This window comes from Hyla sarda, chromosome 2 (assembly GCF_029499605.1).
Source record: "Hyla sarda isolate aHylSar1 chromosome 2, aHylSar1.hap1, whole genome shotgun sequence".
Classification (NCBI taxonomy): Eukaryota; Metazoa; Chordata; class Amphibia; order Anura; family Hylidae; genus Hyla; species Hyla sarda.
Window position 1 is genome coordinate 240,199,678 of NC_079190.1, and position 16,176 is coordinate 240,215,853.

Sequence of the window (16,176 nt, forward strand, 5' to 3'; positions counted from 1 at the left end):
ACTTGCACTGGTGATTTTTCAGGCATTTTTTTAATCCCTAAAAACGCAGTGCAAAAAACCAAGTGGAGACTTAGCGGTATAAGACCAGTGGCCAGACTTAAATAAGCCGACCTTTAGCACTGCAGATGTCTTTGACTACATCTCCCATGATGCTCTTACAGCCAAAATGCTGCCAAAACATCAAGGGAGATGTAGTCTAAAACATCTGCAGTGCTGACAGTTGCCTATTCTTGTTTTTAACATGGTAAAAAAAAAAATGTATAGAAAAAAAACTTCTTAAAAAATGTTAGAGTACGTCTGATCAAAATTAGCTTTTATATTTTATAGTTTAATATACATAGATAAACGTTGTAATAGGATTCTATTTCAAAAAAATGTTTCCTTTCATGTGTATTTTTGTTTTGAAAGTTTGGCCACTAGGAGTCTCCCTAGGAGCCCCTGTCCTCCACCTTTTAAGTGATTTCGGACTCACGCCGGCCTGGCTGTTGAGTCCAAAATCGCATACTCAGCACAGCACCCCGCCTGTCAATTAGACATGCAAGAGCAAGCGCTGTGCGCATATCCCTGCAGGGCACAGCAGCTCTGTCCTACGACGCTCCTCCTCTCTGTATGGCATGTGTATAGCCAAACTGAGAGGAGGAGACTCAGAGGCTGCCATCCCTGCCCTGTACTCAGCCTGTATGTGCGCTCCCGAGAGGGTGCTCAGCATACAGGAAGAAGGGCGGAAGTCGGCCTAGGCAGGCATCAGATAACGTTGCGTCTGCCAGGCCACACCCACTTCCTCTCCTCATACACAGCTCCAAACTGAGCTACTGAAGATAGAGGGAAAAAAGGTATCTACATGGGGTTTTAACTAGAAATAATCACAGGGATAGAGATAGTTAGAGTCAGGGACAGATGGGGAGGGGGAATAGGGAAAGTTTAGTTGATGATAGGTACTCTTTAAACATAAAAACTTGATTTAAACAATAGGACATTTTCTGATACATTCCCCTTTAAGTAATTTTGTTAAAGGAGATGTCCGGTGCGGACTTTTTCTATTCCATCCTGCCCGGGCTGCAAAAAAAGACCAAACAAACTTTCACTTACCTTCCTACATTCCCTCAGAGCTCTGCAACAGCTGATCAGTCGGCCGCGCTGTCTACTTCCTACTTCCCTTAGGCCGGTACGTCACACGGCGCTTCAGCCTATCACCGTCTGAGGCAGGACATCGCTGTGGCCGGTGATAGGCTGAAGCGCTGTGTGACGTAGCTGGTTAAGGGAAGTAGGAAGTCAACAGCCCGGCCGACTGATCAGCTGTTGTGGAGCTCCGGGGGAACGTAGGAAGGTAAGTGAATGTTTGTTTTCTCTTTTTTTGCCGCCCGGGCAGGATGGAATAGAAAAAGTCTGCACCGGACATCTCCTTTAAAGTAAGTGTTATCAGAGTATTATTTAATAGATGTTTAGTAAATTACAGGACAGATGAGTAATGTCCTAGTTAATTATATTTACTGCATTGTTTTTTTTTTGTTTTTTTTTTTACTTTAGGGAACAAAACATAATAGCCCATATAAAATTAGCTTTAATATTTAAATTCCAGTGAAGATATAGAGTAAACATACAAATGCACACATTCACCTGCTTTCTACTGTGCATTGTCTGAGAATGCTGGGAGTTGTAGTTCCACAAGAGTTGGAGGCTTCCTGTTTGGAAAACGTCAGAAATGGTCTGTTCACATTTTAATTTGCCTTTATGCCTTAAAAAAAAAGATATAAAAGTAAACAGAGCCTCACTTACCAACTACGTTCCTGTTTATTATGTTGCAGTGTAGTCCCGTCTCTAGTGACATCACCACTAGAGGCCAGACTACACAGGACCAGGACCAGAGCAGGAGCAAGGTGGGTACGGCTGTCTGTGCATTCTGGGAGCTGTAGTTTTGCAACAGTTGGGAGACACACTGTTAAGGAGTAAAGATGGAGAGAGGGAGTTGGGTCAAAAGTAGGGACACTTGGAACTAGTGCTGTGGATGGTGTCCTATGGTGGTCCTATATGGACTATGTGAACCCTCCTGTGTGCCTCCTACTCAGTGTTCCTATTCACAGTATTACCACCCAGCTCTATAAAATAGTGACTTGAGTTTTACTATTATTAGTATTTTTTTTCATGATTTTTCTGTCATTGAGTATGCTGAGGTAAGCGTGCATCCATTCCCTTCACTCCGCCCAGGGGGCGCTCTCCTCCCAGCATCAGCATAGACTGCGCTTCTAGAGGTGAGCTCCGATTGGGCACCTCTGGAGAGTGGGCGGGGCTGGAGGCAGCAGTGTTTGGCTGGGTGAGACCTCCCCGCTTCCGGCATTAGCTCTGGTCTCTCCCGTTACGTGGAGACACAAAGACTTAGTAGTGACCGTCAGAGAGGGATGGACGCGGCTTCAGATGCCCAGTAGTGTCGCGACCAGTGTTGTCTATCATTACCGCATCATGTGAACTGCCCCTGGATGTGTCAAGGGCCACTGGGGATACACAGGATGCTCGCACTCTGGACGGCGGCTGACGTTGACTTGCTGTTGAGAGAGGGGCGCCCGTGGGGCGAGAAGCTGGACTGGGGCTACTGAATGACAGCCCCGCAGCCCCAATATGGAGGTGGTGGGAGACTTCGAGTACAGCAGGAAGGACCTAATCGGACATGGAGCCTTCGCCGTGGTGTTTAAAGGGCGGCACAGGAAGGTAAGCGGCCTCCTCCCGGGGACGACAAGCCTCTGCCATGCCTCCCTTTGTGTCTCTATAGGACATGGCTGCGGGCTACAGGGTGCCAGCACTGAGGAGATCTGCCTGGGTGACTGCTGTCAGTCCTGCATGCAGCCTATAGGGTCACTGGGTGCCAGAACTGAGGAGATCTGCCTGGGTGACAGCTGTCAGTCCTGCATGCAGCCTATAGGGTCACTGGGTACCAGCACTGAGGAGATCTGCCTGGGTGACAGCTGTCAGTCCTGCCTGCAGCCTATAGGGTCACTGGGTACCAGCACTGAGGAGATCTGCCTGGGTGACAGCTGTCAGTCCTGCCTGCAGCCTATAGGGTCACTGGGTACCAGCACTGAGGAGATCTGCCTGGGTGACAGCTGTCAGTCCTGCCTGCAGCCTATAGGGTCACTGGGTGCCAGCACTGAGGAGATCTGCCTGCAGCCTATAGGGTCACTGGGTGCCAGCACTGAGGAGATCTGCCTGCAGCCTATAGGGCCACTGGGTACCAGCACTGAGGAGATCTGCCTGGGTGACAGCTGTCAGTCCTGCCTGCAGCCTATAGGGTCACTGGGTGCCAGCACTGAGATCTGCCTGCAGCCTATAGGGTCACTGGGTGCCAGCACTGAGATCTGCCTGCAGCCTATAGGGTCACTGGGTGCCAGCACTGAGGAGATCTGCCTGGGTGACAGCTGTCAGTCCTGCCTTCAGCCTATAGGGTCACTGGGTGCCAGCACTGAGGAGATCTGCCTGGGTGACAACTGTCAGTCCTGCCTGCAGCCTATAGGGTCACTGGGTGCCAGCACTGAGGAGATCTGCCTGGGTGACAACTGTCAGTCCTGCCTGCAGCCTATAGGGTCACTGGGTGCCAGCACTGAGGAGATCTGCCTGGGTGACAACTGTCAGTCCTGCCTGCAGCCTATAGGGTCACTGGGTGCCAGCACTGAGGAGATCTGCCTGGGTGACAACTGTCAGTCCTGCCTGCAGCCTATAGGGTCACTGGGTGCCAGCACTGAGATCTGCCTGCAGCCTATAGGGTCACTGGGTGCCAGCACTGAGGAGATCTGCCTGGGTGACAGCTGTCAGTCCTGCCTGCAGCCTATAGGGTCACTGGGTGCCAGCACTGAGGAGATCTGCCTGGGTGACTGCTGTCAGTCCTGCCTGCAGCCTATAGGGTCACTGGGTGCCAGCACTGAGGAGATCTGCCTGGGTGACTGCTGTCAGTCCTGCCTGCAGCCTATAGGGTCACTGGGTGCCCTCCCCATTATGGGACCTGCACATCAGTCTAAATACCATCCTATAGAAAGAGTTATAAAACTAGTGCAAATCCCAGCTATCATATAGGAAATAAAAGCAGCAGCCTTATTGGTTGTCCTTGTGCGCCTCTGATACATATCATCGCCATAATGTATTTTATAATAATTTATAGCTGAATGGACCCCTGGGCATCATTACTTGTGGATCAGAACAGGTGCATGTGTCACATTGCTACTCATGTCCTTCATAGTGTAACATTCATTTAGCTCTTTTGGCAACAACAAAAAAAGTTTTTGCCTGCACACTGGCTGTTCTTCAACCCCTAAAGATCTGCTATGCAAAGTAAGAAGGCTTCCTTTCTGGTGCCTCCTATTGGAAGCTTGGCCTCTTTATGGGGAACCTGTCATGTCTTTAAAGGGCAACTGACAGCACCCTCACCCGCACTGGTACTGTCTGCTCCTGCAGGTGACGCTGGTCACTATGGCGTTTACCTTATTTTTCTGTACGCCCCTGGTTCTTCTCAGCCGGTCCCTGATTCACGTACCCTACTGAATATACTCAACCTCTTCTACATGATGCTGTTACATGCCAAGATCCTGCACGTGCAGAAGAGGGAGGGTAAAGCATCAGTATAAATTATTTTTACTTGAATTTTCTCTGGGCACTGTCAGATTCAAAAACGTATATATTGTACATCTTGGCAAGACATTAACCTTTCTAATATACTTCATAAGAAATGTTATCTCCTTTTATAGAAATCATGGCTTTGTCCAAGCTGAAGCACAGACATAGACAAAGTCCAGTAAGTGAGGGTGGGCTATCACTCCTCTGTGCCCTCTCCTGTCTGATAGAACTCCTCTGTGCCCTCTCCTGTCTGATAGAACTCCTCTGTGCCCTCTCCTGTTTGATATTACTCCTCTGTGCCCTCTCCTGTCTGATAGGACTCCTCTGTGCCCTCTCCTGTCTGATAGCACTCCTCTGTGCCCTCTCCTGTCTGATAGTACTCCTCTGTGCTCTCTCCTGTCTGATATTACTCCTCTGTGCCCTCTCATGTCTGATAGCACTACTCTGTGCTCTCTCCTGTCTGATAGCACTCCTCTGTGCTCTCTCCTGTCTGATAGCACTCCTCTGTGCTCTCTCCTGTCTGATAGCACTCCTCTGTGCCCTCTCCTGTCTGATAGCACTCCTCTGTGCCCTCTCCTGTCTGATAGCACTCCTCTGTGCCCTCTCCTGTCTGATAGCACTCCTCTGTGCCCTCTCCTGTCTGATAGCACTCCTCTGTGCCCTCTCCTGTCTGATAGCACTCCTCTGTGCCCTCTCCTGTCTGATACCACTCCTCTGTGCCCTCTCCTGTCTGATAGCACTCCTCTGTGCTCTCTCCTGTCCTATCAGACAGAGGAGTATTAGCCCACCCTCACTTCAGCTTGGACTAAGCCATGATTTTATAAGCCATGATTTCTATAAAAAGGAAACACAATTTTCTTATGAAGTACCGTGTATTAGAAAGCTTAAAGGGGTACTCTGGTGGAAAACTGTTTATTTTATTTTATTATTTTTTTTTTTTTTAAATCAACTGGTGCCAGAAATTTAAAAAGATTTGTAAATTACTTTTGTTAAAAAAAATTACTCCTTCCAGTACTTATTAGCTGCTGAATACTACAGAGGAAATTCTGGAACACAGAGCTCTCTGCTGACATCACGAGCACAGTGCTCTCTCCTGACATCACTGTCCATTTTAAGAACTGTCCAGAGTAAGAGAAAATCCCCCTGCTGCTCTGAACAGTCCCTAAAATGGACAGAGATGTCAGCAGAGAGCACTGTGGTCGTGATGTCAGCAGAGAGCTCTGTGTTCCAAAAAGAAAATAATTTCCTCTGTAGTATTCAGCAGCTAGTAAGTACTGAAAGGATTAAGATTAAATAGAAGTAATTTACAAATCTCTTTAATTTTCTGGCACCAGTTGATTTAAAAAAAAGTTTTCCACCGGAGTACCCCTTTAATTTTTTGCCAAGATGTAGAACATATAAAAAGTTTTTGTATCTGGCAGTGCTCATTTAAGGAATATTTTAGTATGGTAAAGAGTTATTCTAAAGCACCCCCTGGTTAACCCCATTTCCTTTGCTGCCAGCACCCAGCCCCAACCTTCTCAGTGGAAGCACTAAAGCAGTCACAGACCTCTACTCCCTCGTATAAGGGGTATGGGGTATAGGGGGCTCTAGCTGTAGCTATTTGAGATGAGTCATACTTGCCACATGGTGTTATTTTTGGGCCAAAAACATTGTAGCCAGATGTTAGCTGGGAGTCAATAAGGACAAATGAAATATGATGCCTGCATGGTAGAGCTGGGCGGTATGACCAAATATGTGTATCACGGTATTTTTGTAACGTATGGCTGTTCCACGGTATATAACGGTATTTCTTTCACCCCCCCCCCAAATCATGTGACGCGCCAGCGCTGTTCTGCTCCCCCCCAATTAATTATCAGCCCAGTGGGGAGTTGTAGTTTTGCAACAGCTGGAGGTCCGTAGGTTTGAGACCACTGCTGTATGCTGTATCCCTATGCCCGGGCTGCAAAAGATAAAGAAAATAAACTTCAACTCACCTACGTCGGTATCACGCTGTTCCTGTTGGGACTGGAACGTCGGACAGCCGTCAGTCTATCACCGGCCGCAGCGATGTCCCGCCCCGGCCAGTGATAGGTTAAACGCACTGTCATGTAAGAAGCCGGCCAGAGATTCGTACATGACAGTGGGCTCAGCCTGTCACTGGCCGGGGCGGGACATCGCTGCGGCCGGTGATAGACTGACGGCTGTCCGACGTTCCAGTCCCCAGCGTAAGGCCGACGTAGGTAAGTTAAAGTTTATTTTCTTTATCTTTTGCAGCCCGGGCATAGGGATACAGCGTACAGCAGTGGTCTCAAACCTGCGGACCTCCAGCTGTTGCAAAACTACAACTCCCAGCATGCCTGTCTGGGGCCTGTCTACGTGGAATGAAGCCCACCTGGTCCGGATGGACATAGGCCCCAATAAAAGTATTCAAGCGCAAGGCCATAATTTTGGTCAATAATTTCATGTCATTATTAATCAAAGAAATCGGGCGGTAATTGTCACATACAGAGTGGTCTTTGTTAGGTTTCGGGATGGCTTTTATAACAGGCATGGAATATTCCGGGCTCAAGTGAGCCCCCTGCCGTATAGCATTAAATAAATCGGTAAGATGAGGTAGGAGGACCGGGGCAAACTTTTTATAATAAAAGGCTCCAGAACCGTTTGGACCAGGTGTACTAGATGTTTTAGAGGACCTGTTGCAGATTTCAATGTAAACTGAACACAGCTTGAAATCCTGTGCATCAAATCTGCGCAGAATACTGTACGTGGGAATAGACCCTTAAAGTGACTTGGGCCCACTGTAGTACACATGGTATAAGTTCGCACCCATCTATTGACGGGATGCTGGCATATAAGCTAGGGCAGTGGCAGTGTGAACCTAGCCTTATGTTTTTGGCTCTAGTAGGAGCCTGTGTACATGAAAGAAATTAACCAGGAAGATACAAGGTAGGGTTATACTTAGCGGATCTGCTGGTGACCCTATAGTGTCTGCCCCACCTGTGTCCTGCTCGCAGTAGCAATCTGCCACTATGAGCAGCCACATAGGGGCGAGCATGCGCGGTGTATTCAGACATTGCGGTTCTCCGTTCCTTACTTGTGAATTTTATTCAGGAAAATCTGCATATGAGGGGAACGCGAGAGTGTCACCAAACTGTAAAAAAAAAAAAAAAAAAGTGTGATCAGGGCACCTTAAAGGGGTACTCCACTGCTCAGCGTTTGGCACAAACTGTTCCGAACGCTGGAGCTGGCGCCGGGAGCATGTGACATCATAGCCCCGCCCCCTCAATGCTCGTCTATGGGAGGGGGCGTGACAGCCGTCACACCCCCTCCCATAGACGTACATTGAGGGGGCGGGGCTATGACATTACATGCTCCCGGCTCTAGCGTTCGGAACAGTTTGTTCCAAATGCTGAGCAGCTGAGTACCCCTTAAAGTTCCTCACTACTCCTGAGTAACGGCATATCTCTGGAAATACTTTACCTAAATAAGTAAATAACCCCTCTTTTTGCAACTATTCACCCACACTATAACCCAGTATATTGAGATTAATGTGGGTAAACTAGCTGTCAGTTTCCCTTTCAAAAAACCTCCTTTATTGTATGTAATGTTTTTGTAACTGTGTCACGTCATCTCCGTGTATTAAACCTGATTGTGGTAATAATACATTCCAAAGACTGGGCACAGCTTATAAACCAGTTGGTGGTTACGTTGCTTGTGTTTCAATGAAAACATTGTCTTAATCCTTGTTTTTTTTGTTCAGAAAACAGACTGGGAGGTGGCCATTAAAAGCATCAATAAAAAGAATTTATCAAAGTCGCAGATCCTGCTTGGCAAAGAAATCAAAATTTTAAAGGTAAGTTTATTACTTGGCTCAGTGGAAATTAATGCTCAGATCATAGAGGTTAATATCATGTGTCCTACTATGCCTCGATGGCCTCTGACACATCTATAAATGAGGAGAAAACAACTTTTATAATTGTCACACGCAGTATGTAAATGAGGATCAAGTAGTCAGATGAGCATGTGGCTCCTGAAGTAGTCATGCCCCCCCGGGTTGTAATCACCCCTATACAGGCTCAAATAGGTACGGTTGAAGGGTTATCCATGTTTTAAGTAAAAATTTTAATTGCCCCAAAACACATTGGGAGAGATTTATTAATACCTGTCCAGAGGGAAAGTTGCCCGCAGCAACCAATCAGATCACTTCTTTCATTTTACAGAGACCTTGTTAAAAATGAAAGAAGTGAGCTGATTTGTTTCTTATGGGCAACTGGGCAATTTTTCCTCTGGACAGGTTTTGATAAATCTCCCCCATTAAATCTACAAACTATAGCTGATACTTACTTCTGGGGTCTTGCACTGAGCCCCTATTCAACCTCTGGTCAGCACTCCGCTCTTGCTTTAGGAGTGGAGGTCACCTGACTGCTGCAGCCAATCAGTGGCCTCTGCGGTCACGCTCCATACTCCTGGCTTCAACGCTTAGGGATGGGAGCCATGACACCAAAGCTACAGAATGTGACCAAAGAGACCACTGGTTGGCTGTGGCGTTCACGTGACCTCTGCTCCTAAAGAAAGACCCAGAGGGAAGTATCAGCTAGTTTGTTGATTTTATGTTTTGTGGCCATTTACAATTTTACTTAAAACATGAAAACCCCTTTAAGCAGCTCAATCTGGGCCTGATGTCATTGCTCACAGCTAAACTGTCACCCATGTCAGGATAGGCGTTATTAGAGCCTGAATAGGCATGTTTATAGCCCGGAGCCCGGATGCCTGGTGACTACTTCAGCATGCCTGGTGACTACTTCAGCATGCCTGGTGACTACTTCAGCATGCCTGGTGACTACTTAGAGGGGTTTTCCAGTTTAGGAAAATGTATCCCCTATCCAAAGTGCTCCCGCACAGCTCTTCCGCTCTCCTTGTCCACGGAGTGGTGGTTGGCATGTACCCTTCATGCACCTGTATAGTAGAGCTGAAGCACTGTCCTTGTGTATCTTCGGCTCTTCCATAGCGATGGAGGGCGCGTGTTGACCTCCGCTTTGTGCGGTGGTTGACACAGCTCTCTGCATGGGGAGAGCCAGAGAGCTGGGAAGGAGACAGGGGATGAATTTGACTAAACTGCACTACTCCTTTAAGCCACATTTACTTACTGCTTGTGACATTTATAAAAGTTCTTTTCTTCACATTTATAGATGATCCAGCAGACATTCTTGTATGGTAGAACACATGATATTTACCTCTATAACCTGTTGCCATTTGTATATAGGGTAAAACATACTGACAGGTTCCCTTTAAAGATCCATGAATGATGTACAGTGACACTTGACATTTCAGTACTTTTGTGGTAGCGGTCCTTACCAATGGCCAGATATTCTAGTGTTGTGTGTCTTTTGCTGGCATTCTCTTCTTTTCTAATTCTGCAGCTTATTTGCACTCTTGAGCAAATTGTCTTCTATCCCTATTACTTTTCACATTGTTAATAGGGATCGGGGAAGTAGAATGTACCATTAATCGGTTTTGCTGACCATGTACTGCAGATGTCAGTGCCTATGGGCAGTAAAACACCTGCGTTCCTTGGGTCCTCCTGTGCAGCGCAAGCAAGATTTCATTGATCATGCTCAGTGAATACTCTCTAAGGGGAATAACAATGAGATTCTCTCACATGTTGGATAGTGTTAATGTGTGACAACCAAGAGGAATTAGGTACAGAAACTAAATTTAACAACTTTTCATTTTATAATGAATATCTTTCATTTGCTGACAGAGGAATACAGTTTTTTATTTGGGCTAACATATTTTTGCCAAAAATTATGCAATTTTACGACCTACCTCACCTCCTCTGATTACAGGTAACCTGTCTAAATTTAAGTAAATGTACGGTAAGTAAAGCTCCAGGACCAGATGGATTACGCCTATTTATGTTACCTGCAGGGATTCCATTATCTTTCTTCTGTTATGTCAATGGTGTTCCCTTGGATCAATTTTCTCCGATTTTATGTTTGCCTTTTTTTTTTTTTTTTGTCTGAATTTTTAAATAAAGTGTATTAATATATGTATTTGTAGTCCTGTATATGTTTTAATTTCTCTTGGGATTCATGTACCTCAGGAACTGGTCATAGTAAAGCAGTTGAGGGCTTCAAAACAGGCTTAGACAAATTCTTAGAACAAAATGACATTAGTACATATCTAGAAGTACTAAATTCACATCCTCTCCTCTTCATCTACCCATACACCTTCCCTTCATCCTTTTCCTCCCCTCCTTGTTGAACTTGTCTTTTTTTTTCAATTATATTAACTACCGTATTTATCGGGGTATACCACGCACCGGCCTATAACACGCACCCTCATTTTACCACGGATATTTGGGTAAAAAAAGTTTTTTACCCAAATATCCATGAAAAAATGAGGGTGCGTGTGTGCGCGTGTATACCCCGATATACCCCCAGGAAAGGCAGGGGGAGAGAGGCCGTCGCTGCCCGCTTCTCTCCCCCTGCCTTTCCTGGGGTCTAGAGCGCTGCTGTCGGCCCTTCTCACCCCCTGGTTATCGACGCCGCTGCCCGTTCTGTCCCCCTGACTATCGGTGCCAGCGCCGATAGCCAGGGGGAGAGAAGCGGCGCCGACAGCCAGGGGGAGAGAAGGGGCAGCGGCACCCATTGCCGGCGCCGCTGCCCCGTTGCCTCCCCCCATCCCCGGTGGCATAATTACCTGAGTCGGGTCCGCGCTGCTCCAGGCCTCCGTCGTGCGTCCCCAGCGTCGTTGCTATGCACGGTGCGCCGCGCCGTTCAGCGCATAGCAATGACGCCGGGGACGCACGACGGAGGCCTGGAGCAGCGGAGCAGCGCGGACCGGACTCAGGTAATTATGCCACCGGGGATGGGGGGAGGCAACGGGGCAGCGGCGCCGGCAATGGGTGCCGCTGCCCCTTCTCTCCCCCTGGCTGTCGGCGCCGCTTCTCTCTCCCTGGCTATCGGCGCCGGCACCGATAGTCAGGGGGACAGAACGGGCAGCGGCGCCGATAACCAGGGGGTGAAAAGGGCCGACAGCAGCGCTCTAGACCCCAGGAAAGGCAGGGGGAGAGAAGCGGGCAGCGACGGACTCTCTCCCCCTGCCTTTCCTGGGGGTGTATCGGCGTATAACACGCACACAGACTTTAGGCTAAAAATTTTAGCCTAAAAAGTGCGTGTTATACGCCGATAAATACGGTATGTAACTTGTCATTTTCATGCTGCCTTAACCATTGGGCAGCGGCCCCTGTTGGCCCCACCACCCCAACTTTGATTGATAGATATCTTACTATTTGGATCCATCAAAGGAGGGTGGCGTGGGGAGAAGCCACTGGGGACCACTGCGATATGTTGTTGTTCAGACAGCAAGGAAATTATGCCAAGTTCCCTTTTTTATGGGTGCTTGCCACAGTATACAAGCGATTGGTCCATGTATAGGAGACCCTTTACTGTCCGTAACAATCATAAAGCTACAATATCTTCTTTCTGTGGTGCTTCGCAGATCCTATGTCAAGGACTTTTAGTTTTATCCATGCCATGGCGGAAAAAACATCTCAGCAAACTTTCAGCTCATATTCAGACAAACACAACCATTTACTCCTAAACTCTTTAGGATGTTGTATTCATTTTTTTATTTATTTTTTTCCCCATAGAATTTCAAGTTACAGGCATAAATATGCTATTGCTGTAGTTTTGCTCAGATCTGGCCACAGGTCAGTCTGGGTGTGACATTTCGGAGGTCTACCTCGATACATATGTGTACTGGACTGTGTGGGTGGAGATCACATATAGCTATATTAACACCTGCAACTGTGTAAAATAAGAACACCTTACATCCTTGTGTCAGACTCTAAAGCCTGAGTAGTAAAATTCAAATAAAGTGCAGAAAACTAGATACTCCTATACACTTTAAGGGTGTATTCACACGTACAAGTATCCTGCCCATACTTGATGCACAAGATTTGAAGCTGCAGGTAAGAAGCTGTGTTCAGTCATTTAGTTTACATTGAACTCTGTAGCATAAAATCTACAGCTTCAAATCATGTGCATTATATATGCACAGGATACTGTGCGTGTGAATAGACCCTTAAAGTAACAATTTTCATTCATACCGTTGGGCTCTGTTTCTTATTTGGTTAACCTGGTTATTCTTGCTGAGGTCATCATTAAAGGGTACCTCTCATCAAAAAAACTTTTGATATATTATAGATTAATGTATGCAGAATAACTTAACAATTTCATGTTATTAAAAAATATGCTTCTTTCTATTTAATTTTCCACTTTGAAGAAATGACCACTAGGGGTCTCCCTACCAGTCCTGGCAGCAAGCATTTCAGACTCATGCTGGAGTCCTAAACACTACGAGCTGCCAGTCTGCTTTGTTCACAAAGGAGAACACTCAGAGCTGCCAGCCTGCTTTGTTCACAGCCTGTTTGGCTGTGAACAAAGCAGGCTGGCAGCTCTGAGTGTTTAGGACTCCAGCAGGAGTCAGAAATGCTTGCTGACAGGACTGATCGGGAAAAATACAATAGAAAGAAGCATATTTTTCATTAACATGCTATTGGAAAGTTATTCTGCATACATTAATCTAAAATATATCAAAAGTTTATTTGATGAGAGGTACCCTTTAACATTGACTTTTAACTCTGCAATTACCTGCCACCGCAAGCCAGATACTTGTAACATAGTTCATAAGATTGAAAAAAAGAGTCCATCAAGTTCAACCTATATCCCTAATGAGTCCCTACTGAGTTGATCCAGAGGAAGGCAAAAAACCCTCATACTAGAGGTAAAAATTCCCTCCCGACTCCAATATGGCATCAGAATAAATCCCTGGATCAACGTTCTGTCTGTGATCACTAAAAGTCTAGGAACTATGGCTCAAACATTTTAGGTCTGTCAACGTCCTCATCCACATGTTGCTTTTCTTTGGAGAAATCATCTTTGGAGACTTCTATTCAGTAAGGCAAATTTTTACAGGTCCAGTAGTTTGCCCAATGTACAGTATGTGATCCTGCATGAGCATATAAGCATAGAAATTACATTTTAGTAAGGTAGGTGAAAAAACCATTCATGGTAATTTTATAACCCTTCTTTGGGTGTTCAGTATTATCTGATAGTACCGTTACAATGTGTACAGGTCAAGCATGGGAACGTTCCCCTTTTTTGTGCATGAAGAACATTTGACAGTCCTTCATTTTTTGAGCTACATCTATCGATTTACCCCTCTTCTTTACAAACATTGGTAGATCTTATAATGCATTTCCATGTCAAGGGCTACCCTTGGAAAATGTCTAGGTTTTATAAAAGATGGCAGTATTACGCCAGTGTACACTTAAGGACATCCAAATAACACTGTTCCTGTTGCTGTGGTGCATGGGCTGAGACAGCATGTCCGCGCAATTGATTGTTAATGGAAGTGTAGAACTACTTCCTACCTGCAAAAATCATTAAGGGTCTGTTCATTAATAGGCTTTATGTAAATGGAAGTTTTGCTTTAAATAACACTTTTTGGCTACTGTACTGTAAATATTCCTTGAGGTCATACAAAGGAATTTTTGATCTGAAGACAATTGTGAGTTGAAAGCAGCTGTGTGTATCTGAGAATAACCCGAAACACTTTTTTTCACCCATATAAGGCTGGGTTCACACTACGTTTTCTCCCATACGGAAGCGCATACGGCAGGGGGGAGCTAAAACCTCGCGCTCCCGTATGCCTTCGTATGCGCTCCCGTATGTCATTCATTTCAATGAGCCGGCCGGAGTGAAACGTTCGGTCCGGTCGGCTCCTTTTTGCGCCGTATGCGCTTTTCCCCCGGACCTCAAACTGTGGTCAACCACGGTTTGAGGTCCGGTCGTAAAAGTGCATATGGCGCAAAAATGAGCCGACCGGACCGAACGTTTCACTTCGGCCGGCTCATTGAAATGAATGACATACGGGAGCGCATACGAAGGCATACGGGAGCGCGAGCTTTTAGCTCCCCCCTGCCGTATGCGCTCCCGTATGGGAGAAAACGTAGTGTGAACCCAGCCTTACTTGAATTGAGGGCAAGTGTTTTAGAATTTTAGCATGTTACTGTATGTGTACAAACCTGCAGTAAATGTTCTGCTTTAGCGTGACTGTATATAATGCCATAGCGAATGGTGTCCATTCCTATTATTACTCTGTATCATCCCCGAGAAGTAATTATTTTAATATTCTACTAGCTCCTTGATCCTGTGTTCTTCCCAGTGTAGCCAAATTGCAATTATAAACCTCTGGGTGCTTAAAATGCAAATGAATGCAACAGAGAGGATTATTCTGCCTTTGATAAAACAGATGCCATGTGGGGCTGTGAAGGTAATCCCTTTAATAATTGGTTGACACCACAATAACTGACACAGATTTTTTTAATGTCTCTTGACCTTTAAGGATCCCAATGGGTACAGATTTCTTTACTCAGCTGTTTATCACCCTTTCTGCTTCAGCTTGCAAACCTCATTCAAGAAACCATTTCTGGCCTAGAAATACACTGCTCAAAAAAAAATTAAGGGAACACTTAAACAACACAATGTAACTCCAAGTCAATCACACTTCTGTGAAATCACACTGTCCACTCAGGAAGCAACACTGATTGACAATCAATTTCACATGCTGTTGTGCAAATGGAACAGACAACAGGGGGAAATTATAGGCAATTAGCAAGACACCCCCAATAAAGGAGTGGTTCTGCAGATGGTGACCACAGACCACTTCTTACTTCCTATGCTTACTGACTGATTTTTTTGGTCACTTTTGAAGGCTGGTGGTGCTTTCACTCTAGTGGTAGCATGAGACTGAGTCTACAACCCACACAAGTGGCTCAGGTAGTGCAGCTCCTCCAGGATGGCATATCAATGCCAGCTGTGGCAAGAAGGTTTGCTGTGTCTGTCAGCGTAGTGTCCGGAGCATGGAGGCGCTACCAGGAGACAGGACAGTACATCAGGAGACATGGAAGAGGCCGTAGGAGGGCAACAACCCAGCAGCCGCTACCTCCGCATTTGTGCAAGGAGGAGCAGGAGGAGCACTGCCAGAGTCCTGCAAAATGACCTCCAGCAGGCCACAAATGTGCATGTGTCAACTCAGTTGGTCAGAAACAGACTCCATGAGGGTGGTATGAGGGCTTGACGTCCACAGGTGGAGGTTGTGCTTACAGCCCAACACCGTGCAGGACATTTGGCATTTGCCAGAGACCACCAAGATTGGCAAATTCGCCACTGGCACCCTGTGCTCTTCACAGATGAAAGCAGGTTCACACTGAGCACATGTGACAGACGTGAGTCTGGAGACGCCGTGGAGAATGTTCTGCTGCCTGCAACATCCTCCAGCATGACTGGTTTGGCCTTGGGTCAGTAATGGTGTGGCATTTATTTGGGGGGCTGCACAACCCTCCATGTGCTTGCCAGAGGTAGCCTGACTGCCATTAGGTACCGAGATGAGATCCTCAGACCCCTTGTGAGACCATTTGCTGGTGCGGTTGGCCCTGGCTTCCTCCTAATGCAAGACAATGCTAGATCTCATGTGGCTAGTGTGTCAGCAGTTCCTGCAAGAGGAAGGCATTGATGCTATGGACTAGCC

The 16,176-nt window shown here is 46.5% G+C and overlaps 1 protein-coding gene across 1 annotated transcript in view; it reads left to right on the forward strand.

Annotated features, from left to right (window-relative positions):
- The first annotated feature begins 2,286 nt into the window (after nt 1-2,286).
- ULK2 (unc-51 like autophagy activating kinase 2) overlaps nt 2,287-16,176 on the forward strand; it is a 126,995-nt gene continuing 113,105 nt past the window's right edge. The window contains exons 1-2 of the mRNA XM_056556720.1: nt 2,287-2,703; nt 8,339-8,431. Of these exons, the coding sequence (XP_056412695.1) occupies nt 2,614-2,703; nt 8,339-8,431 (183 nt within the window). The 5' untranslated portion in view covers nt 2,287-2,613. The remainder of the gene's footprint in view (nt 2,704-8,338; nt 8,432-16,176) is intronic.